General features: G+C 40.7%; 1 protein-coding gene across 2 annotated transcripts in view; it reads left to right on the top strand.

The window, feature by feature from the left end:
• The window catches only part of SHROOM4 (shroom family member 4), a 274,039-nt gene that overhangs the window by 148,518 nt on the left and 99,219 nt on the right, over window positions 1-26,302 (top strand). For both annotated transcript variants that reach the window (XM_037821192.1, XM_037821190.1), the window contains exon 2: window positions 3,016-3,167. In XM_037821192.1, coding sequence (XP_037677120.1) covers window positions 3,016-3,167 — 152 coding nt within the window. The remainder of the gene's footprint in view (window positions 1-3,015; window positions 3,168-26,302) is intronic.

Genomic DNA, 26,302 nt, shown 5'->3' with positions numbered 1-26,302 from the left:
CAACACTTGAAATGAAATAAGAAAGCCACCCTGAAAGTATGATTCAGGAAGAACTGGAAAGTTGACAAGCCTTACAGACTGGGTAGCATCAAATGATGCTCTACAGCCCCTTCAAGCAGGGCATGTTAATTTTAACAATTTTGTTGATTAACACCTTTCCTGAGCCTCAGCCAGAGTCATGAGGGGGCAGAGGGAAGAATTAAACCAAACCTTTTGTAGAAGATTATGTACATCTTTTTCTTCCTTCCTTCCTTTTCCTTCCATTTATTTCATTTTCCTTGCTAGATACATGGACATCTGCTTTGTCTTCTATAGAAACAAATGTGTGGTTGAGCCGTTGACCTGGAGAACTGACTGTCATCAGGCCAAACGCTAAATGGAAGACATGTTAGAACTCAGGAATCTAGAGGTGGATGGGGGAGGGTAATGATTAGTAAGCAATTAGAAAAGAGGACCAAAAGTCAGGAGGAATAAGGAGTCAATTGAATAGCTCAATAAATGCCCTGGGTCTGAAAAAGGGACAGTTTTGGATATAGTCCAAGCGATCTTCAACTAAATGGAGTCCCATTTCGGGATCTGGACCCATCTGAACTCTGGGATTGTGCTGGTTATCCATAAATTGCTGGTTTGTTGTCTAAGAATCCTCAGACTTCTACTAATGTGGCATTATTACACTTAACATTACAGTCCTAAGTGGGATGCTGCTGGTGACCGAGAAGGGGCATGGAAATGAAAAGGGGGAATAAACAGTCAACGTGAGAATGTAGCCCAAGAAAGAGTCCCTGCAAGAACTCAGATAGTGGCAGTAGAGAAAGCCTGAGCTTTTTCTGGGCAATAATTAACCATTTTAGTTTAAAGGTTCCCCCTTTCATCTTCTGATCTGGAATAAACAGATCTTGTTGATGTAACAGAGGGGTTAATTAACCCAAGGTGGTATTAATATCAATGCATTGTTATGCATAACAGGAATAGGGATAATTGAGTTGTACGAATTAAAAAAAACATGGGTAGAGTGAATTATGACTAACACTAATGCGGGGAAACTCTATTAGCATACATTAGACTCCTGTTTATGATTCTTTGTTAGCCTAAGGAATCCCCTTCAAATGGCTAATAGGTTTTGAAAGTCCTGCCTGATGCTGGGGCCTTCCATGGCTGCCAGAGTAATGAGCCATTCAAATAGAACTTCTGAAATTTAAGTACAGCACTTTTCTTTTTGTTTCCCCCTTCATTTTATTTTTTTGGCATCAGGTAGTAGTGACTGTGAAGTATTCATGATGATGACAATGGAAAAAGAGTGTGATCCTAATTAATTTGCTGAAAGTTGTTCCCCATTTACCAATATTGGCTTGTTTTGTCTTGAGTGGTAGCCCAGATACTGGAATAAATGTATATATATTCACTGTCATTTGGCTAATCTATGATTTGTCAGTCAAAGGTCAATTTTTAACAATATTGGTTTAACCCCAATAAATTTAATAACTTTCTGTGATTTAACTCAGAATTTCAATTAATTTGATGTGGTTTCTAAAATCCTGAATTAACATTTTTCTCTGCACTCAGAAGGTCTCATCTGTCAAATTGCAGATGAGCTAGCCAACCCAAAGCTCATCAATATGCTAACTTCCATGGTGTGGGGATGGATTGGGGGGATGCTATGAAAGACAGAGAAAGTAGGACAAGAGTAGAGGTAAGTGTAAAAATACCTATAATGAAAGCCATCCCTTAGTAACCCATTTAAAATCTACTTTTCCCTAAAGATTGTACTTTTTAATCATACTCACCTTGCTCTCCGCCCCCCCCCTCAAAAAAAAACCTCTTGATCACATCAGTGGGTTAGACCTTTCTTTGTCTGACCATCTCAGTGAATATGTGAGCTTTAGATCATGACCTGCCCCTGAGGCCTTGGTCATTTCTGTTTCTCTACCATGTAGCATATTGTTCTGTACATAATAGAAACTCACTAAAATTTAAGGAATGTATTAATGAATTATTGACTCCTTTTTACCATGGGTGGACTTAATATTCCATCAGATAGAACTTACTTTAGTGGTAGAAGGAATGTTACATATAAAATTAGCCATAAGCAAGGATCTTCAGGATGTTCTGCTTTGCTTTTCTTTTGCCTACCCCAGCAGCTATTATTTCTATCTTTCAATGCCCCCAGCCTGACTACCTTCTTGTCAAGATTGTCCTGGTCAATGGAAATTCTTTAGGCTGCTATGGAACAGTAAACACTCATATTCTGAGTTTTTGTGAGTGCCCACTGTGTGTCAGACAACAGAAGCACTGTACTAAGCATTTGTGAAGAGACAATAGGTAAATGAGCAGTTACTTTGTGTATATACACTTTGTATCTTTTGAATTTGCAATTTTACTCCCAGAATGTTGAGCTGGAAGCCACTTTCAAGATGTTCAGATTCACCCCCCTCCTTTCTTATGATAATCAGAGCTTAAATTTATTCCGGACTTACTGCTCCCAGACACTTTATATATTAACAACCCTATGATGTAGGTATTCCTGTTGTCTACATTTCACATATGATGTAATTAAGACACAGAGATGCTAGATAACTTTCTCAGAATCACACAGCTAGGAAGTAGTAGAGCCAGTATTCAAACTCAAGTTTGTGAGACTCCAAAGCCTGCCCAAGGATAGGAAATGACTTGCCATAGGTCATTTAGCTGGAGCCTAGCTCTTCTGTCTCTAATCTGTGTGCTCATTTTGCTATGCCATGCTTCTACATTAGCCCATGCTGTGGAGTTCCTTCCAAGCACCATTTTCTTATATAGAAGTGCTTGTCCCCCCAGATGGGCTGTTCACTCCTCCAGGGCAGGGACTGAATTATTTCTGTTGCCCTCCTCCTCAATGCTTGTCCAAGCTCTGCCTTTAGTAAATAATGGCCTTTGTTCAGTTCCTTAGCTGCCCCCTGTAGCTGCCTGGAGCCAGAAAGCATAATTTTGGAGTAGGAGTCACCTCACCACCTGCTTTTTATTTTGTTCTCTGCAACACAGATTGAAGATGGAGGCAAGGCAGCCTTATCCCAGAAGATGAGGACTGGTGATGAACTTGTGAACATCAATGGCACTCCATTGTATGGTTCCCGCCAAGAGGCCCTCATCCTCATCAAAGGCTCCTTCCGGATCCTCAAGCTGATTGTCAGAAGGTAAGGTGCAAGGAGATCTGCTTTAAGATGCAGAGGCTGCTGAAACGACTTGATTGGTAAACCCTCAATAGGGTCATTCATGTCTTTGTCAATATCATCAAGGAAAGAGGTGTTCATGTGAACACAATTTTTCAGACAACTGAGGCAGAATGGTACAGGAGAAAGGGCCTTTGGTTCAAATCCTGGCACTGCCACATGCTAGCCTTGTCACCTTGGATAAACTTTTATTTCTGCAAGACTCAGTTTCCTTATCTACTACTGAGAATACTAAGTGACTCAATAAATACAATGACCTATCTAACCAGCAATTTTCTGTCTCTCCCTTCACAACAGGCACCCACTGCTCAACCACATATTAAAGGATATTTAAATAGACCCTACTACCAGTCTTGCTAGGCAATCTGGGTGCCATGGAAAACTATACCCTTCAGGAGTATACAGTATAACACACATATGACATGTTGATTAGCATTATATTTTTTTAAGAAAGCAATAAAGGAAACTTCACAGGATGGCGTGTGATTGTCAAATGGATTGGTCAGACAGTAATTGCTGTTAGAGTTCAAGAGAAAGAAAGAACTTCTGAAAGGATTGATTGCGTAAGACTTCATAGAGAAGGTGGAATTTGAGCTAAAGGGTGAGTAGAATTTGAATAATAAACGATGAGAAGAGAAAAGGAATTCCAGTAAGTGGAGTGGCATAGGCTGAATGGATGTAAGGGCACAGTGCTTCTGCTGCTGCCAAAGTATCTGCCTATTCATGAGCCTTCCATTTGGCCTGACATTCATTTTGCTGCTGCATCTTTATTCTGCACTATTGGAGCTTATAGTTTTCCTTTTCTGTTGGCTTGTTTCCTTTATCTTATACATGTGCCTTAGTTTCTACATCTTAATTATTTTTATTAGACAAAAAAAGCATCCTCCTTCAATCATACTTCCTCTTCTGGCTACTGTCCCATCTTCCTCCTTTTGTTCATTTTCAGTCTCAAAAGGATGGTCTATAACCACTCTCTACAATTCTTTACCTACCATTTAGCTTTAAACCCACTGAAATCTGAATTTGGCCCCCAGAATACCACTGAAACTACTCTGTCAAAAGCCACAAATTAACTCCTACTTATCAAAGCCAATGGATTATTTTAGTTCTTCATCATATATGATTAATTTATTCATTTGACTATGTTGCTGTGGATCATGACTTCTTCTTCTGTGAAATTTTTCTTCCTTGTTTACAAGATACCCCTTTTTCTTGTTCTTTTCCTACACTTCTGTCCATTCTTTTCTAGGTTCCTTTATTGCCTGTTCTTCCTCTGGCCATCTTTTAACTGCAGTTTTTTCCCATGGTTCCATCCTTGGCCCATTTCTAAACTCATTAATATAAAATAGAAAATCTTACCCATGTCTAGAGTTTCAATTATTATCTATAGAAGGATGATTATATCTTTTGAGTCCCAGACCCACATAGCCAACTTCCTGCTGTACATTACTCTTAGATGTCTCAGAAACTCTTTGAACACAGCATGTTCAAAACCTAAAACATGATCATCTTCTTCTACAAAGCTCCCTATATCAGTGACCAGGACAACCATGCACTCAGTCAACCAGACCAGAAGCACAGAAGCCATCTTTAATTTTTCCATTGTTCTCATGCTCTACATCAAAATGATTCATCCCAAGGAGAAAAGACTCAAGGGGAAAGATTTGAGAGGCAGTAAAGGTGAGGTTGTATAGGATCTCATTGACCTATTACATTACCTGCTGGTGTCTAAGAATAAGCCATGCCTGCCCATGTACCTGGATAGGAGGTGACATGTTAAGTAATGCCTTATACAGTAGGCATACTGCCACTGAATCAGATCTGTCATGATTTAAAGTTTTGAATAAGACTTCCTAGAGATAGCTTGGTAATTTGGTCCCTGTGAGATACAGGGATACCAGCACTTAGAGGGAGTATGAACACCATCCAAGGTGACTTTTGAGCTAGTCACAAGAATGAAAAGATGCAGGTGTTTCACCCACTCATCCTGCCTCGGTGAGCTTCATGCTTTCTCCCTACCATAGCATCATCTGCCTCTATAGTCACTTAGGAGTGGCTATATTTATGGCCTTGGGGATAGCAGGGTTCTTTGGTTTTCATAGTGTGGCAGTTCCTGTGGTTCACTGAATCTACATTGTCCACACTTTCAGGCTTCCCCTCTCAGTGACACAATTTATCAGGTGATGCTGCCCTCTGGTGGAAAAATTAACCTTCACAGATGGACTACCCTGAGGACGTTATAAGAAATTATTCTCTCTTGCTTGGTCCAAGTTTTTCCTCAAGTTTAAGAAACAGCTCTTATCAGGTAAAAGAAATGTGATTTCTCTAAAGGTTCATGAACATTCAGCCTAACGTTTCCTAAAGTAGAAGAACTTTTGTTTGAGTAAGCAATCAACTGACAAAGGTCCAACACCAAGCTTTAGGTCTGATCTTGAATTTTTAGGGCTGAATATAAAGAGAAAGAACTTTGGAGAAAGGCCTATTTTGAGAAGCCAACTCAGCTCTTCTTCCTATATTGCCTTTTATATAAAGATGATACCATCTATTTGGTCCGCTAAGTCAGAAATCTAGGTGTCACCCTCCACTCTTCTCTCTCACACTCATTTCTGACCAATCCAAGTAATTGACAAGGTCTAATGATTCTACCTGCTAAAAACTGCTATATTGCCTTTGTCTTAATCCAGTCACTCGTGGTTTTTCACCTAGACTATTGTAAGAGCCTGTGCTGGTTTAGATGTATTATGTCCCCCCAAATGCCATGTTATTTGAGGCAGTTTTGTGGGGGCAGAGGTATTAGTGTTGATTAGGTTGGAACCTATTGATTGTCTCCATGGAGATGTGACTCAATCAACTGGGCAAGACCTTTGATTGGATAATTTCCATGGAGGTGTTGTTCCACCCATTCAGGGTGGGTCTTAATTAAATCACTGGGGCCATATAAAAGAGCTGACACACAGAAGGAACTCAGTGCAGCTGCAGCCAAGAAAGGCACTTTGAAGAGTGCAAGGAGTTGAGAGTGGAGCTGGAGCACAACCTGGGATCAACAGACACCAGCCACGTGACTTCCGAGCTAACAGAGGTTTTCCAGATGCCATTGGCCTTCCTTCAGTGGAGGTATACTTGTGTTGATGCCTTCATTTGGACATTTTCATGGCCTTCAGACTGTAACTTTGTAACCAAATAAATCCCTTTATAAAAGCCAATCCATTTCTGGTAATTTGCATAATGGCAGCATTGCAAACCCAAATACAGCCTTCTCACTGACCACTCAGTTTCCAGTCTTACTGCCTTCCAATTAATCCATTTTCCACACATCCAATAGTGTGATCTCCCTAAAATAGGCATCTGATCATGTAATTACTCTGTTTCAAAAAATCAGGAGCAATAACCACACAACTATGTTGGCCCCAAGAGATTCATTTTATATTGATAGAATATACAAACCATATTGGAGATACTGTATTCATGAACTATGTTTTTACAAAATAGCATGGCATATAAATATGGAAGGAAAAAAACTGTTAGCATATAACAAGAAAAATTATAGAAAAGTCAGTATGGGACACAATTTAACTATGAAAGATAAAGTAGATCAAAATATAAATATTTGGAAGATTTCTAAAACACATTTCACATATTCGGAGAACATTTTTAAAAAATGATCATATGCTATGCCACAAAGAAAGCCTTTGTGAACTCCTAAAAATAAAAATGAGACACTAGCCCTGTTCTCTGATAATAATGTAAAATGTTTACAAATCGAAAACAAATTTTAAAAAAATCTTCAACTTACTGAATATTTAAAAAATATTTATATGTGAGTATTAGCCCAAAGAAATACTAACAGGATAATTAAAAATAATAAAAATGAGATCACAACTAATCAAAACATTGAGATTAGCATTCAAAAGTGAATTCATAACCTTAAATATTTTATTATTAAAAATGAGAAATGAAATTACCTAACTAAGTATCCAATATAATATGAAGCCAATGGCTAGATTTTTTTTTGGGGGGGGTTGAATTAAATATATAAGCATCTAGCAAACTTAATCAAGAAAATAAAGATCAATTATAAATAAAATTTAAATGAGAAATGGAATATAACAACAGATACAAGAAGTTTTCTTAAATTATTGGAGACATTAATTGCATCTTAATAAATTTTGAAATGTCAGAAATTTAAAAATAGCTAAGAAAAAGTTAAATGCCAGGAAATTATTGAGAGATTAAAAACTAAATTATTTCCAAATATTTCCCCCCATTGTATAGGTTTTTGTTTTACTTTCATGATAAAGTCCTGTGAGTCACAAAGATTTTTAATTTTGATGATGTCCCCTTTATCTATTTTTTCTTTTGCTTGTGCTTTGGGTTTAAAGTCTAAGAAACCATTGCCTAATGCAAGGTCCTGAAGATGCTTCCCTACATTTTCCTCTAGCAGTTTGATATTTTGGTTTTGATCCATTTTGAGTTGATTTTTACATAAGGCATGAGGTAGGGATTCTCCTCCTTATTTCTGCAATTGGAGAGCCAATTTTCCCAGCACCATTTGTTGAAGAGACTATTCTTTCCCAGTTGAGTTGTCTTTGAACCCTTGTCAAAAATCAGTTGGCCATAAATGTGATGATTGATTTCTGAGGACTCAATTCAATTCCATTGGTTTATTAGTCAGTCATTGTGCCAGTACCATGCTGTTTTGATTACTTTGTTTTGTAATAAGTTTTAATATCTGGAAGTGTGAGTCCTCCAAGTTCATTCTTCTTTTTCATACCCATTAGCATGTCTACTATTTAAAAAATGGAAAATAACTGTTGTCAGAGAGGATGTGGAGAAATAGGAACATTCATTTGTTGCTAGTGGCAATGTAAAACTGTGCAGCCGCTGTGGAAGACAGTTTGGTGGTTCCTCAAAAAGCTAAGAATAGAACTACCATATGACCTGAACATCCCACTACTAGATATATACCCCCCAAAAAATTGAAAGCAGGACTCAAACAGATATTTTCACACTGATGTTCACGGCAGTGTTTTTCACAAATGCCAAAAGATGGAAGCAACCCAAGTGTCCATCAAACAATCAATGTATAAATAAAATGTGTTGTATGCATAAAATGGAATACTTTTTATTTATAAAACATAAAAAAGTCCCAGTACGTGGGATAACATGGATGAACTGTGAAGACATCATGTTGAGTGAAATAATCCAGACTCAAAAGGACAAATTTTTTATGATCTCACTAATTTGAAACAATTAGAATAAGCAAAGTCATAGGGTCACAATCTAGAATATAGTTTACTAGAGTATGGGTGGGGATAGGGAATTGGAAGTTAAGGCTTAATACATACAGGGTTCCTGTTTGGAATGATGGAAGTGCCTTGGTAATGGATGGTGGTGATGGTAGCACAATGCTGTGAATGCAATTAACAGCACTGAAATATATATCTGAATGTGATTTAAAGAGGAGATGTTAGATTGTGTATACTGTAATGGAATAAATTTTTTTAAAAAAATCCACAGAACCAACTTACACAAACAGTGGACCCTGTGTTAAACCATGGAATTTAGTTGATTGTATAATTATAAAAATGTGCTATTATCAGTTGTAACAAATGTTCCATATCAATGCAAGGTGTTGGTGTTGGGGTGATGTATGGGAATCCTGTATTTTATGTATGATTGTTCTGTAAACCCATAACTTCTACAATAAAGAAAAAATTAAATAGATCTGTAGAAACATTGAAAGCAATTATTAAAGAGAGACTTCCAAAAACACTTTGTGGCCAGATGTTTTTATCAGTGAATGCCGTCAAATTCTCTAAGAGTAGCCATGTTTAATTCTAAAACATTTTTGAGAATGCTGCAGTTATTTACTTTATTACTCTGATTCCAAAATCTGACAAAGTCTGCTCCAAAAAAAGAATAATCTATCCAATTTGTGAATTTAGATGCAAAAGTTATAAATGACATTCTATCAAATCTAATTGAATAATATTGGACAATAACAATTCATTGCAATTTTAAAAGATAATTTCAAGAAAGATAAAGTCATCACTCTCATATAGATATAAAAATGAACATTTGTTAAAGATTTTATTTAACTCATTAATTAGGAAACTATAAGGTGTTAAAACCAGTTCAAAAGAGAAGTCAAAGAAGCACAAGTTTAATTTATAGGTAATAATAGATGACAATAAGCAATTAAAAACTATAAGGAGAAAGCCATCCTATTCACAATAGTAACCACACTTAGGAATGACCTTAAGAAAAAATGTGCATGAGAAGAAGAGGATGTTGTTGGGAATTGAATCATGTTCCCCACAAAAAGCATGTTTAGGTCCAAATCCCTCATCCTGGGGGTATGAATCCATTTATAAATAGGACCTTTGAAGATGCTATTATTTAAGGAGGATGCACCTTAATCCAATATGGCTGAAGTCTTTAAAAACAAAGGAGATTGGACACACAAGGAGAAGCCACATGAGCAGCCAGAAGACGGAAGTCCATGGAACCCAGAACAGAAAGGAGAAGATGCTGCTATGTGCATTACCATGTAATGGAAAAGCCAATGATGAAGGATCTCCTGCAGCCAGCCCCAGAATGCTGTAGTTTTTTGAAAGAAAGCATCGCTTGCTAATGCCTTGATTTTGGACTTCTCCTAGCCTCAGAAGCCACAAACCAATGCATTCCTGTTGTTAAACCAACCCATTGGATGGTGTTTGTTTTAGCAGCTCATTAACTAATACAGTATTTGATACTGGAAAGTGGGGTTCTGCTATTGCAAATACCTAAAAATGTGGAAACAGCTTTGGAATTGGGTAATGGGTAGAGACTGGAAAAAATCTGAGGGCTCAAAAATGAGTGAGAGCTGTAGAGAAACTTTGTATTGTCTGAGAGAATACATAATTCATCATTAATAGAATGTTGGTAGAAATATGGATATTAAAGGTACTTCTGGTGAGGCCTTAGAAGGAATTGATGAATATGTCATTGGAAATTGGAAGAAAGGAAATCCCTGGTACAAGTGGCAGAGAACTTGGTGAAATTGAGTTCTGATATTGGATGGAAGGCAAAATTTGAAAGTGATTAACTTGGCTATTTAGCTGGGGGAGATTTGATGGTTTGATGTCATATATACCCCATAAAAGATCATGTTCTTAAAGCTAATCCATTCCTGTGGGTGTGGACCTGTTATAGGTGGGACCTCTTGATTAGGTTATTTCAGTTGAGGCATGCCCCAGGTGGGTCTTTATCCACTTACTGGATGGAGTCCCTTATAAGAGAAGAAATTCACAGAAGCACACAGAGAAGCTGAGAGAGAAAAGCCAGGGAAGCTGAGAGAAAAAGACAGAAGCTGAGAGAGAAGGGCTCACACAGAAGCTCAGAAAGAAAGCCACAGACAGAGCAGCCAAAAGCTGAATACAAAGAAACCCAGGAGAGAAGGGAGAGACCAGCAGACATGCCATGTGCCTTGCATGTGACAGAGGAGTCCAAGATCACCAGTAGCTGGTCTTTGGGAAGAAAGCATCACTTTTTGATGCCTTGATTTGGACATTTTCACAGCCTCAGAACTGTAAGCGTGTAAGTTAACAAATCTCCAATGTAAAAGCCAACCCATTTCTGGTATATTGCATTTGGGCAACTTTAGCAAAGTAAAACAGATTTCCAAACTAAGTGTGGAAGATGAAGCCTGGTTTCTCCTTGCAGCTTATTGTGAAATGAGAGAGGAAAAAGATCAACTGAGGATTGAATTGTTAGGCACAGGTAAACCAGCAATTAATAATTTGGAAAATTCTCAGCCTATCCAGATAGTGTGCTCTCAGACTAGGGTCAGAAGCAGCTATCAGGGACCCCCCTGAGCTTTTGGGAAGTGAGTCCCCTGAGGACAGGGCTCCATGTGAAGGTTTAACTGAACAATCCTTTCCTAAAGAGGGTACATCTGAACATAGATCCAGTCAGCCATTTCAGTGGAAGTCAGGATTAGAAATGCAGTTATCCAGGATGGATCTGTGGTTTGGGCCCTCTTGAACTGCATGGAAAGCTGACAAAGTATGTGCAAGATTTGTATGAGCAGAACCACTGCCAGCAGGACTGAAGGGTCAGAGAAGGGATGAATTAAAGGAAAAATGACTTCAACAGGAGAACCATCGAAGCAAAGGTCTGGACCAAAGAGCCCTCCTCAGGCCAACCGTGGGCCCACCCACGTGGGTGGAAAGGGCAGGTCTGCCCCTGCATTTGGAGGGGGCAGGCCTTTTACCCCATTGTTCAGAGAGATGGTGGGGCATATGCCCTGGCATTGGCAGACAGCCTGGCTGCCATTCTGATGCTTAGACAAAGTGAGGTCTACATCCCAGTGTTTGGAGGGAGCATGGCTGCTGCACAAATGCTTGGGAGCGGTGGACAGCCACTCCAACGGGCTCAGGGAGCAAAACATAGATCTACAGATAACTCCTACACCTTGAAATCTAATGGAATTTGTCCTGCTGGGTTTTAGACTTGTTTGGGACTTGTGACTCCTGTTTTTCTTTCAATATCTCCCTTCTGGAATGGAAATGTTTATCATCATAAATTTATCAATTTTTCTAAATTGTATAAGATACAATTTTGTTCCACCACTGTATAATGGAAGCAGATAACTTGTTTTCTAGGTTTCACAGGTCCATTGGACAAGAATTTGGTCTTGGATGGACTGTGCCCATAACTGATTTTGATGAGACTTTGTACTTAGCATTGTTACTGAAATGCGTAAGGCTTTTGGGACATTGTGATGGAATTAATGTATTTTGCATGTGAGAAGAACATGTCTTTTTGGGGTTCAGAGGACAGACTGTTGGGAATTGAATCATGCCCCCCCCCCAAAAAAAAGGCATGTTCAGTGTATTAGTTAGGGTTCTCCTTGGAAACAGAATCAATGAGAGATGTCTCTTATTATCAAATTGTAAAAGTGACTCATGCAACTGCGGGAGTGCACGAGTCCAAATTCTGCAGAGCCGTCGACAAGCTGTCAACTCCAAGGAAGACGTCCGACGAACTCCTTGGGAAACGAACCGACAACTTTGACGAACTCCTCAGGAAACGAACCGGCAACTTTGACAAACTCCTCAGGAAATGAACCGACAACTTTGACGAACTCCTCAGGAAACGAACTGGCAACTTCGACGAGCTCCCCAGGAAAAGCTTCACTGAGCAGCTGAAGAAGAAGTGAAGGTTTCTCTAACCGTCCGGCTTATAAGCCTCCAACTGATCACCCGGACCAAATCCAGCCAATTGCATTCTCTCACTGTGGAAGCATGCCCCTTGATGAGTCATCAGTCAGCTGCAGTCAATTGACTGATGATCCGACAAACCAGCCCGTTGGTTTATTAACCAGCCTCAAATAGCCTCACAGCAATCGTCAGGCCAGTGCCCGCTTGACCAGACAGCTAGGCCACCTAGCCAAGTTGACACATGAACCCAACCATCACAGTCCACCCCTTGTCAACTTGGCAGTTGTACACATCACCTAAAACCATATCTTCAAAATGAATGTTACAGCTTATGCCATATGATAAGGGGATAAGACAGAGAAGAAAGCAAAAATATTTTCTTCACAGACAAATACAAACATAATCATAACAAAACGAGGAGGAAATATTCATATCATCATAGTCCTCGTTTCTGTAACTGGTCACGTGGCCGTAGTTCATATTTATCATGACCTTCTTCCACTACCCATTCCATGTTCCCTTTACCCTCAGCAAGCACTTCAGCTGGCCGTGGTTCTTTGCCTGGTGGGGTGACCCAAACCTTCATTCCTGAAGTTTCTTGGCCATTGGTAGTCCTGCCTGGATTGGGTTGTTGCAGTTTTCCATTGACTTGAATCACGGGGCATGGTAGTACTAAGAGACGCCCCAGGGGATCTCCTGTATGCCAGGAAAACTCTTCTTTACTTCCATTGGGTAGTTGCAGTGCTATTTCCCCTTGATAGTCAGGATCAATCACCCCAGCCAGTACAGTAATCCCCTTACTTGCCTGTTGATTCAGAGGCATAAGAAGCCCAAAGTGGCCAGGTGGCAGCCTTAACTTCCAGTTCAATGGGATTATTGTTGTGTTTCCTGGTGGAAGCACTCCTCCTTTTGGAACCAAGACTTGTAGACCAGCAGAGCTTAAACTTGCAGGGACAGGAAGCAAAAATTTCCCTAGTGGATCACTAGGAGTGATAGTGAGTGGTGCTACTCCTGTTTCCACCCCTTGATTCCTGGACCCATGAATCCTGGCTATAGGAGAAACAGCACCATAGAGTGGACGCTGATTCAGAGCATACACAGCCTCCTGGAGAACACTGCCCCAGCCCTGCAAGGTATTGCCACCTAGTTGGCGCCGTAATTGAGTCTTCAATAGGCCATTCCACCGTTCTATCAACCCAGCTGCTTCTGGATGATGGGGAACATGGTAAGACCACAGAATTCCATGAGCATGTGCCCATCCCCTCACTTCATTTGCTGTGAAGTGGGTTCCTTGGTCCGAAGCAATGCTGTGTGGAATACCATGATGGTGGATGAGGCATTCTGTAAGTCCACGTATTGTAGTTTTGGCAGAAGCATGTCGTGCAGGGAAGGCAAACCCATATCCGGAGTATGTGTCTATTCCAGTAAGAACAAATCGCTGCCCTTTCCATGATGGAAGTGGTCCGATGTAATCAACCTGCCACCAGGTAGCAGGCTGATCACCCCGAGGAATGGTGCCATATCGGGGACTGAGTGTGGGTCTCTGCTGCTGGCAAATTGGACACTCAGCAGTGGCTGTGGCCAGGTCAGCCTTGGTGAGTGGAAGTCCATGTTGCTAAGCCCATGCATAACCTCCGTCCCTACCACCATGACCACTTTGTTCATGAGCCCATTGGGCAATGACAGGAGTTGCTGGGGAAAGAGGCTGATTGGTATCCACCAAACGGGTCATTTTATCCACTTGGTTATTAAAACCTTCTTCTGCTGAAGTCACCCTCTGGTGAGCATTCACATGGGACACAAATATCTTCATGTTGTTTGCCCACTCAGAAAGGTCTATCCACATACCCCTTCCCCAGACTTCTTTGTCACCAATCTTCCAATCATGTTCCTTCCAAGTCCCTGACCATCCAGCCAAACCATTAGCAACAGCCCAGGAATCAGTATACAGACGCACCTCTGGCCAGTTCTCCTTCCAAGCAAAGTGAACAACCAGGTGCACTGCTCGATGTTCTGCCCACTGGGAGGATTTCCCCTCACCACTGTCCTTCAGGGATATCCCAGAAAGGGGCTGCAGTGCTGCAGCTGTCCACTTTCGGGTGGTACCTGCATATCGTGCAGAACCATCTGTAAACCAGGCCCGAGTCTTCTCTTCCTCAGTCAACTGACTGTAAGGAACTCCCCAAGATGCCATAGCTGTGGGCTGGGAATGAGAAGGTAAGGTGGAAGGAGTGGGGGCCATGGGCATTTGGGCCACTTCCTCATGTAACTTACTTGTACCTTCAGGACCTGCTCGAGCTCTATCTCGTATATACCATTTCCATTTTATGATGGAGTGCTGCTGTGCACGCCCAACTTTATGACTTGGTGGGTCAGATAACACCCAGCTCATGATAGGTAACTCAGGTCTCATGGTAACTTGGTGGCCCATGGTTAAGCGTTCTGTCTCTACTAAGGCCCAGTAGCAGGCCAACAGTTGTTTCTCAAATGGAGAGTAGTTATCTGCAGAGGATGGTAAAGCTTTACTCCAAAATCCTAAGGGCCTGTGTTGTGATTCTCCTATAGGAGCCTGCCAAAGGCTCCAAACAGCATCTCTATTTGCCACTGACACTTCCAGTACCATTGGGTCAGCTGGATCATATGGTCCAAGCGGCAGAGCAGCTTGCACAGCAGCCTGGACCTGTCGCAGAGCCTCATCTTGCTCCGGTCCCCACTCAAAACTAGAAGCTTTTCTAGTCACTCGGTAAATGGGCCGGAGTAGCACACCTAAATGAGGAATATGTTGTCTCCAAAACCCAAAGAGGCCAACTAAGCATTGTGCCTCTTTTTTGGTTGTAGGAGGGGCCAGATGCAGCAGCTTATCCTTCACCTTAGAAGGAATATCTCGACAGGCCCCACACCACTGGACACCTAGAAATTTTACTGAGGTGGAAGGCCCCTGTATTTTTGTTGGATTTATCTCCCATCCTCTGCCACGCAAATACCTTACCAACAAATCTAGAGTAGTTGCTACTTCTTGCTCACTAGGTCCAATCAACATGATATCATCAATATAATGGACCAGTGTGATGTCTTGTGGGAGGGAGAAATGATCAAGATCCCTGCGGACAATATTATGACATAGGGCTGGAGAGTTGATATAACCCTGAGGTAGCACAGTGAATGTAAACTTCTGGCCTTGCCAGCTAAATGCAAACTGTTTCTGGTGGTCCTTGCTGACAGCAATTGAGAAAAAAGCATTTGCCAGATCAATAGCTGCATACCAGGTACCAGGGGATGTGTTGATTTGCTCAAGCAATGATACCACATCTGGGACAGCAGCTGCAATTGGAGTCACCACCTGGTTAAGCTTACGATAATCCACAGTCATCCTCCAAGACCCATCTGTTTTCTGCACAGGCCAAATAGGAGAGTTGAATGGGGATGTGGTGGGAATCACCACCCCTGCATCCTTCAAGTCCTTAAGAGTGGCATTAATCTCTGCAATCCCTCCAGGAATCCGGTATTGCTTCTGGTTCACTACTTTGCTAGGCAGGGGCAGCTCTAGTGGCTTCCACTTGGCCTTTCCCACCATAATAGCCCTCACTCCAGGAGTCAAGGAACCAATGTGAGGATTCTGCCAGTTGCTGAGTATGTCTATTCCAATTATGCATTCCGGCACTGGGGAAATAACCACAGAATGGGTCCGGGGACCCACTGGACCCACTGTGAGACGGACCTGGGCTAAAACTCCATCAATCATCTGACCTCCATAAGCCCCAACTCTGACTGGTGGACCAGAGTGACGTTTTGGGTCTCCGGGAATTAATGTCACTTCTGACCCAGTGTCTAACAATCCACGAAATATCTGATCATTTCCTTTTCCCCAATGCACAGTCACCCTGGTAAAAGGCCGTAGGTCCCCCTGGGGAAGGCTGGGAGGAAGATTAACAGTATAAATTTTTGGCAGTGTGACAGGGTCCTTCTCCAAGGGTACCCGGCCTTCCCTTCATTCAAGAGGCTCTGGATCTGTAAAGTGTCTCAAGTCTGGGAATTGATTAAGGGGCCGTGACTCTCTGTTTTTGTAATTCAAGGGAGATTTTTGTTCACGTGGCCTAGAATTCTTCTGCTTATATAGTTCAAACAAGAATTTAGTCGATTGCCCATCTATTTTACTACTTGGTACTCCATGATCCACTAGCCAACGCCATAAGTCTCTGCGAGTCATATTATTTTGATTGCTGCTTTGAGCCTGTTTTCCATTATGGTAGCCCTGTCCACCTTGTCTGTGGCGATTAACTGCAGCCACTTGGCTTCTGCTGACTCGGGACCCGATTATCCCCATTGTGTTTAAGGATTCCAGTTCAGTGACAGCAGTTCCTACAGTAATATCTGACCTACAGAGAAGGGCGACTACAGAGCTCTTCAGGGATGATGGAGCTAGTTTCACAAATTTATTCCTTACAGTCCTGGTAAAAGGTGTGTCCTCTGGACATTCCAGGGCTGTGTGAGCAGGTTTTCCATGATAAATCCACTCTAACATTCCAATCTCTCTAAGCTTTTGAATCCCCTCCTCCATATTATACCAGGGCAGTTCTGACATTTCAACTTCTGGTAATGCCGGCCACCTTTTGATCCATGTTTCAGCCAGCCACCCAAACAAACTGTTAACACCCTTTCTAACCCCTCGAGCTACAACATTGAATGCAGAATCTCTGCTTAGTGGGCCCATATCAGTAAATTCAGCCTGATCCAACCTTATATTCCTTCCACCATTATCCCACACTCTCAATATCCATTCCCACACATATTCCCCTGGTTTCTGTCTGTATAAATTGGAAAACTCATACAGTTCTTTTGGAGTATAGCGTACTTCCTCATGGGTCACACTTTGTACCTCACCCTTTGGGGCTTGTTGGGACTTGAGCCTAGTTATAGGTCTTGAAGCAAAAACTGGTGGTGGGGGTGGGTCATGAAAAGAGTTAGAATTATCTCTCAAGCCATTCACCTCAGGACACTCTGTTGCATTTTCATCTCTTAAAACAGGATTAATCTCTCCAGACAAAGGAGTGAGGGCTGCTTCCTCAGGGGAGGTGATTACAAGATTAGCAGGCATTGAAGGGTTAATCTCCTTAGGTGGGAGTTGCGTGGCAGGCTCGTTAGGGCAGACTGGAGGCAGAGAAGCTGTTTCCCCAGGACAGCCCTCTACAGGTAAATCTAACAATGACCCAGCAGAATCCAGGGTTCCAATGTCCTCACCGTCATTATTATCAATCCATATGTCCCCATCCCAAGTTTCCGGGTCCCATTCTTTTCCAATCAATGCCTTTACTTTAACAGCAGACACCCTGAGAGGTTGAGATTTTAGTTTACGCTGTAAATGTGCTACTCGCACAATAAGAGACTGCGTCTGATTTTCAGAAACCTCCAGTCTGCGGGCACAGGAAATAAGATTTTCTTTCAGGGCACAGATGGAACCCTTTACATCTGTCATACGGCATTCAAGTTTTGAATTTGAAGCCTTTAGCTCATCCCTTTCTCTTACAACTGTATCCAAAGTATCTAAGAGCAGCCAGCCAACATCATTATACCTCTTAATACTGCAAAACTCCGTGAAAGTGTCGAAAACGCTGTCACCCAGCGCCTCGCTTCGTACTAGAGCACAATTAGGAGAATCAAATGGTGCTATTTTGCGTATTTCCTTTGCCAACTCCTGCCATGGACTCTTAGTACCCTCTTGATTATTGGAAATAGAGTCATTAGTGCCTCTGAATCTAATCAGAGTAGAAAACAAATTGTAAAAGCCCATTTTAAGATTCCGTTTCTCAAGAACCACTCTCGGTACCAAGTTGTATTAGTTAGGGTTCTCCTTGGAAACAGAATCAATGAGAGATGTCTCTTATTATCAAATTGTAAAAGTGACTCATGCAACTGCGGGAGTGCACGAGTCCAAATTCTGCAGAGCCGTCGACAAGCTGTCAACTCCAAGGAAGACGTCCGACGAACTCCTTGGGAAACGAACCGACAACTTTGACGAACTCCTCAGGAAACGAACCGGCAACTTTGACAAACTCCTCAGGAAATGAACCGACAACTTTGACGAACTCCTCAGGAAACGAACTGGCAACTTCGACGAGCTCCCCAGGAAAAGCTTCACTGAGCAGCTGAAGAAGAAGTGAAGGTTTCTCTAACCGTCCGGCTTATAAGCCTCCAACTGATCACCCGGACCAAATCCAGCCAATTGCATTCTCTCACTGTGGAAGCATGCCCCTTGATGAGTCATCAGTCAGCTGCAGTCAATTGACTGATGATCCGACAAACCAGCCCGTTGGTTTATTAACCAGCCTCAAATAGCCTCACAGCAATCGTCAGGCCAGTGCCCGCTTGACCAGACAGCTAGGCCACCTAGCCAAGTTGACACATGAACCCAACCATCACATTCAGGTCCCAACCCCTGGTCCTGTGGGTGTGAACCTATTAGTAAAGAGGACCTCTGAAGATGTTATTAGTTGAAGTGTGCCCACACTGAATGAGGATGGGCCTTAATCCAATATAGCTGAAGTGTTTATAAGCAAAGGAGATTGGACACAGAAAGAGAAGGTAAGGGAACAACCAGAAGCTGGAAGTTCATGGAACATGGAAGAGAAAGGAGAAGATGCCATATGTGCATTGCCATGTGGTGGAAAAGCCAATGACCAAGGATCTCCTGCAGCCAGCCCCAAAATGCTACAGTCCTCTGGAAGAAAGCATCACCTTGCTGATACCTTGATTTTGGACTTCTCCTAACCTCAAAAGCATGAACCAATACATTCTTGTTGGTAAGCCAACCCATTGCATGCTATTTGTTTTAGTAGATAGGAAACTAGTACAGATGTATATAGAAGAAATTAAAAAACTGTCAAGAGAAAGAAAATGTGTTCAAATAATTTCTTATGCCGTGGTTAAAGTATCAGGTCCCTGTGTTTAAGTAGTAAAAATAGTAAGGAATACACGCAATTCATTGGGCAATATGCTCACATGCCCTACTTCAGGCATGTTCTCCATTGACAACTTTAAAACTTTACTCCTCCATCCTCATGCAAATTCCCTACAGTTTTGAAGTTCAAACAATTAGGCTTTGTCATTGTCAGCATTTCCTTACAAATATCATTTATCAGCATCCAGGTCATTCTCCCGCTTCCATTTTATACTTTGTCACCTGCTTCAGTCCTCTTCTCTACTCCAATTCCTGCTATCACACTGAAAGATTTCATTGTCCTTGTAGAGGATCACAAACATTAGTCTTATAAATCCTTGATCTTAACTTCAGTGATAATCACTTCTATATCAACAGCTTTCTTCCCTGGCTGTACTATGAACTTTGCCAATATTTCAGTCACAAATATTTATTGAATGTCTACTTTATATTATGCTGCAGTGATTCAATGATGAACAACATAGGTATGGTCCCTGCTCTGATGGACCCCAGACACCTTCCAGTCTTTCTCCGTCAGAGTTCCTCATCTGAATCACAGAACACAGGAAATAATTTGAGTGACTATTATCTCAATTTTTTCAAAGATGGGACATAACTAAGAGCATTCTAGATGCTTAGGAGAGAAATTAACTCATTAATACAATGGATGCCATAGGGCATTTTTTCTCATTGGTGAGCATCACTTAGGAACTTGTTAGAGATGCATACTATTTAGCACTACCCACTGAATCAAAATTCTGGGGATGGCACTCAGAAATCTGTTTTAACAAGCTCTCCAGGTACATCTGACGCATGCATAAAGTTTAAGAACCACTGTCTTGAGGCATTAGGGCTTAAACCTCAGCAATTGGTTGAGAAAGACTAAATCCAACTCTATGATAACAACCTCGTCTCGTTCTTGCTTTCTCACACTCCCATTCTCTTTATACCAGCTCTCCAATATCAACAAGGCTTCAAATCTCATTTTCTCCCATTCTGTCAGCCTCCTTTTGACCACCGTGCCCCATGACTCTCCTTAGTTTACTCATTTACTCTGGGCAATCTCATCCATTCATGGTTATAACTACCATCTCTTTGCTCATGACTAATTGCTCCTCAAAATTCAGATTCATATGTATAGCAGTCTGGCAGGAATCTCCGTGGGAAACCCAACAAAAAATTGAAATGCAGCATGTATAAATCTGAATTCATTATCTAACCTATAAAACTCTTCTCCGATAAGAATTGTTGGCACCATAATCCACCCGGGCATTTAAGTGAGAAGCCTGAGTCATTCTTGAATCTTTGATCTCCCTCACATACCTGGCTGATTTTACTTTTTAAACCCTTCCAGAATCCATGATAGTCTCTACAATTCCACTGCCACTACCCTATTCAGGTCATCATCATCTCTTCTCTAGACTGTAACAGTAGCCTCTCAACTGTTTCAGATACGCCTGCCACAGTGTTGCCACAGAGATGAATCTAAAATACATATTCTATTATAATTAATATAATTAACCCCTGCTGAAAACTTGGCTGTGGCCTTCCTTACCCAGAGAATAAAATCCCAAATTCCTTGAACTTGGTAAATGACATTTTATATCCTCATCCCTACTCACACCTCCAAATTGTCTGCCACTTCTTGCTTTGTCTTTTATGCTGGAGCAGTACTAAACAATTTGTAGTTCTCTAAGACGATCATGTTGCTTATCAACTCTGTGACTGTTGTTTTCTGCTTTCTCCCTGTAGCATACTTACTGTATCTTTCCCTGGTTAATGGGTTCACATTAACATTCACATTCTTTTAGACTCAGACCTGGGCTTATTGTTTCTTGGATAACTGCTTTAACACCTTGAGTTGAGTTAGGTAGCCTTTCTCTGGCCCCCATAGAACTCTAACCTTTATCACATTGTATCGAAATGATCTTGTTAAGTACTTATTTTCCCTACTAGACTAGATGCTGGAGGGTGTCAGCAGACTATAGCCCACGGGATAAATCTGCCTCACCCATTTTTGTGTGACCTGCTAGCTAAGAATGTTTTTTTTCTTTATTTTTAATGTTTGAAAAAATGAAAAGAATATTTCATGATATGTGAAAATTATATGACAAATTTCAATGTCTACAAATAAAGTTTCATTGGAATTCAGCCATACCTATTCATGTATATATTGTTTATGGCTTCTTTTGAGATATAAAAGCAAATTTGAGTTTTGTGACAAGAGATTGTGTGGCCCCAAAGCCTAAAACATTTATTATATTATCCTTTACAGAAAAAAAATCGCCAACCCTTGGACTAGAAAATCCATGAGGGGAAGACTGCTCCTTATTCATTGTTGCATCACCAGCACCTAGTTATACTCTATGGACCATAGGAAAGACTCAAGGTTTATTTTTCACATGTCCTAAAGTGGAGAAAGTAGGAACTAGTCAGTGAATATGAGTCATCATATGAGTTTGTGGTCACTTAAACTAGTATATGGGGTTGCATTCAGTCTCTTAGAAGTATGGTTATTTGTGAGCCTGTTTTTAAGTAACTGACAAAAAAAAATCTTTTTTATCCTGTGGATAGATGTCCAGAGCTTTGACAAACATGAAGACTCTGAAAAGGAACTGCCACATCTTAGGGCCTTGTCCACGTACCTGCCAATTTCCCAAGCTGACTTCTCTCTGTTATCTACAATTAAATGGAAGGGGTTCTGGTTAAAGCTATAGTTGTTCTATCATATATTAATATATCATGGATATGAGGAGCTTCGTGGATATAAAAAAAACAGTTGACATAGTGTTAGAGAAGTCCTGGAAAGGCAAGAAATGGAATATCAAAGTAAAACTATAAAAAAGAGGTAGATAAACTATGGTCTATGGGCCCAATCTGACCCACCACCTGTTTTTGTAAATAAAATTTTATTGGAACACAGTCATGCTCATTCATTATGTGTTGTCTATGTTTGTTTTTGTGCCACAGTGGCAGAGTTCAGTAGTTGTGACAGAGACTGCATGACCTACAAAGCCTACAAGATCTACTGCTTGTCCTTTTTGGAAAAAGTTACTGACTCCTGGTATAAAACATCCTCCAGAAAGAATACTTTGACACTCTAAAGTTTAAAAATAATGAAAGAGAATCATAGTCTAGAAGTGAGAATGAATCAGAAATCACAGAATGTTTAAACCAACAAACATGCTAAGCAACTGATGAATTCTTGAGATTCAGTTACTCTTTTGAATATGGGAGATGATGTATAGGACAAAATGAATGGTATTTGGGTTCACACAGATATATATTTGCTTGTTTACTTGCTTCCTTCTACTCAAATGATATTTGTTGAGTGCCTACTATAATTTACATACTGAGCAGCTGCTGGGAATACTGTGGAGAATAAGACAGATACATTCCCTGCCCTTGTGGAGCTTGTGTTTAACCCTGTCTCTACCCCTACTAGCTGTGTAACTTTGAGCAAGTTTATATAATCTTTCTTTGGCAAATTGGCTGTAAAGATTAAGGATTTAATGAGCTTTTATATATATTGATATATAAACATTCAAGTCATTCTAAGAATATCTACTGAGTGCCTACCATGTGCTACACACTATTCTATATATTCTAGATTGTATTAACAGCAGTTAATACAACAGATTAATAAAGAAAAACCTTGCTCTCATGGAAATTACATTTTAACTAAATATATGAAAGTGCCTGAAACACAGTAGGTATTTGGTAACTGTTCTTTTCCTTTTTCCCAAGTATTGATTTTAACAAGAGTACAATATCAGTTAAAATTTCATTACCCAAAGTTCTTTCAATGGCTAGCACTTTTGACAACATAGACTAGGTGTTATTATCAATCATATAGTACCTTAATAATTGTCAGTCAGAATGATCATGTTAGAAAGCTCAAGTTGTAAAAAACAAGCAGTTCTGAACTGGTTTACTTTTCTTAGGTTATTATGTGCCTCTTTGCCTTTCATATGTTGTTTCTTTACCTAGTATGTTTTCCACTCCTGTTTGCCAAACCAAAGAATGGCTGAGCATCAAAATTAAGCCCCAATCAAAGGAACATGTAATGTCAGAGCTAAAAGGGGTCTCTGTATTCAATGTACCAGCAACTCCATTTTATAGGTGAGAAAAATGAGACTCAGAATGAGGAAGGGCTTTCCTAAGGCCACACAGCTAGGAGGAGACAAAAGTAGGACTAGGACAAGCAACTTTACTTACCAGTCCAGCATTTTTTCTGATGTTTCTGTTATGACTTGCTACCTCCTCTAGGAAGCCTTCCTTTCCTTGAGGGAAACCTCTTCCTACACCCAAAGTAAGTTCATGATTCTGTCCTTTATCTTATCTTTTACCTCTGCCAACATTTCTTTTATGAATTAATCCACTTCCAAGAGTTTCTCCTCTTTCCTATATGCAGGAGACTGACATATCCCACTCCCCTTCTTGACCTTCTTTGTAAGCTCCAGATTCCCATTCCAAAGTGGACATTACCCCTCACTGAGTCTCCCTGCCTTCTAATGTCCTGACATCTCTATTTCTGTCCATGACATCTTTCCCACCCCTGAAAATAAAGCTCTGTATGTAAGATCCTCTTCAATTCCGTCTTTTATCCCCAATACTCCCCAAGTCCTTTCTGAACTCTCTCTGCAGTGTTTCTAATATCCATCTGTGCTGGTTTGGATGTATATGTCCCCCAAAATGCCATGTTCTTTAATGCAGTCTTGTGGAGGTTGACATATTAGTGTTGATTAGGTTGGAATCTTTGGATTAGGCTGTTTCCATGGAGATGTGACCCACCCAACTGTGGGTAATACCTTTGATTAGATTATTTCCATGGAGGTGTGGCCTGACCCATTCAGCGTGCGTCTTGATTAGTTCACTGGAGCCCTATAAAAGCTCACAAACAGAAGGACCAGGGAGCAGCTGCAGCTTAAAGATATATTTTGAAGATGGCTGTTGAAGGCTGATGCTGACATTTTGGAGAACGCCATTTTGAAAAGCAACCTGGGAGCAAGCAGACGCCAACCACATGCCTTCCCAGCTAACAGAGATTTTCCGGATGCCAATGGCCTTTCTCCAGTGAAGGTACCCTATTATTAATGCCTTACCTTGGACACTTTATGGCCTTAAGACTGTGAATTTGTGACCAAATAAATGTCCTTTATAAAAGCCAATCCATTTCTGGTGTTTTGCAAAATGGCAGCATTAGCAAACTGGAACAACATCTCACCTATCTTCTTCACCTTCTTCCTGCTACTGCCAGGGACTTGTCTGGATGCCCTCCAACCCATTCTCTGTACTTCTTCCAAACTAATCTTCTTAAAGCACATCTCTGTATTTATTTCAGTAAGCAATAGATTATACTTCAGGTAAACCTCATGAATTATAAGAGCTCTATTGGACTTAGCTGGGTCATGTCATTCCCTTTCTCAAAAGAGCCCCATTGCCTCCAGAAATAATTCCAAACACTTTATCCCAACATTTAAGACACTGTATAGATAGGTCTAAATAACCTTATTCTATCCTTATCTTCTGTCATCTGAAATTCAAAAGGATATGTATCAAAAGAGTTTATCTCCTCCCTTGTACATACCCAATTATTTAAACTGTGTCCTAGACCTCATTCTCCTCTACTACCTTAAGAACTCTCTCTTTTTTAATTCCCACAGTCCCTTTCTCATTTACTGTCAGCCTGTTATCCTTCTCTTTGCCCTGATTCTTTCTCCCTCAGTCCAGAAACCAATTCATTGTTCTCCCACCTTGTTAAACACCTTTTCAGACATATATCCATCTTTAGATTTGTCCTTTATTTCTTTTTCCTTTCACAGGTAAACTACTTTGAAAATTTGTCTATACTAACTATTTCTGTTCTTTCACCTTCCATTCACAAACACAACCATAACAATTTAACTTCTGTCCCTCACTACATCCTGAAATGACTCTGGCCAAAGTCACCAGCATCCTATTAGTTATTTAAAGGTATGAGCACTGTTCAGTTCTTTTCTTACTTCACCTCTCCTCAGGATCTGACACTTTTGAGCACTCAATCCTTCTCAAAATTGCTCCAGTAACATTCTACTTCCCCTGGTTTTTCTTCGGTTTCTCTGTCTTTTCCTTTTCCATCATTCCTCTTCCTCCCACTTTCCCCTTATGTATGAATATTCTCCAGAGTTCTGTGCAAAGCTTCCTTCTCTTCTCACACTACATACTCCCTCTGAGCAATGTAATCCTTTCCCATGACTTCACTTATAAATAAGACTTCCAAATCTATAACTCCATCCTAGACCATTCCCCATATATCCAACTCCTTGATGGACATCTCCCTTTGTATGTTCCACAGGTATCTAAAAAACTCCTGTATATATTAAACTCATTAATCTCCACCTCCAAACCATGCTGAAATCTGCTTGTCTTCCTTTGTATCATTATATGAGTGAGTAATAGTTCACAGTGAACCCAGTTTCCTCAACTCCTCACTGCTATAACTAATTGATCACCAAGTCTTGGTGAAATTTACCTACTGAAAATCTCTCAAATTGTTCTCTCTTGTTTTCTCATCACAAGAGTCTCTCAACTAGTTTATCTACCTCCAATCTTTCCATGCTCCTTATCTCCGGATTTATTCTCCACACCGTAACTTGAGTGATCTTTCTAATTGTAAATCTGCTCATGAAACCCTTTCTCACCTTCTACATTCCCTGCTGTGCTTAGGATACAATCCAAACTCCTGACCTTGGTTTAACAACGCCTGTTAGAATATAATTCCTATTTTTCTCCAACTTCACACAAGCTTGCCCTTTGTGCTACAGACACATTCAACTGCTTGTACTTCCCCAACCATACCATCATCTCTCATCTCATTGGAGCTTTCTATATTCTGTTCCTTCTTCCTCAAATAATGACTGCTCCCTTTGCTTAGCTAACTTTTACTCAGCACTCAGACTTGATGTAGACTTTATCACTTC

The sequence above is a fragment of the Choloepus didactylus genome, chromosome X (genome assembly GCF_015220235.1).
Source record: "Choloepus didactylus isolate mChoDid1 chromosome X, mChoDid1.pri, whole genome shotgun sequence".
Lineage (NCBI taxonomy): Eukaryota > Metazoa > Chordata > Mammalia > Pilosa > Megalonychidae > Choloepus > Choloepus didactylus.
Note: the sequence above shows the minus strand (reverse complement) of the source record. Positions and strands in the feature narration are given on the sequence as shown.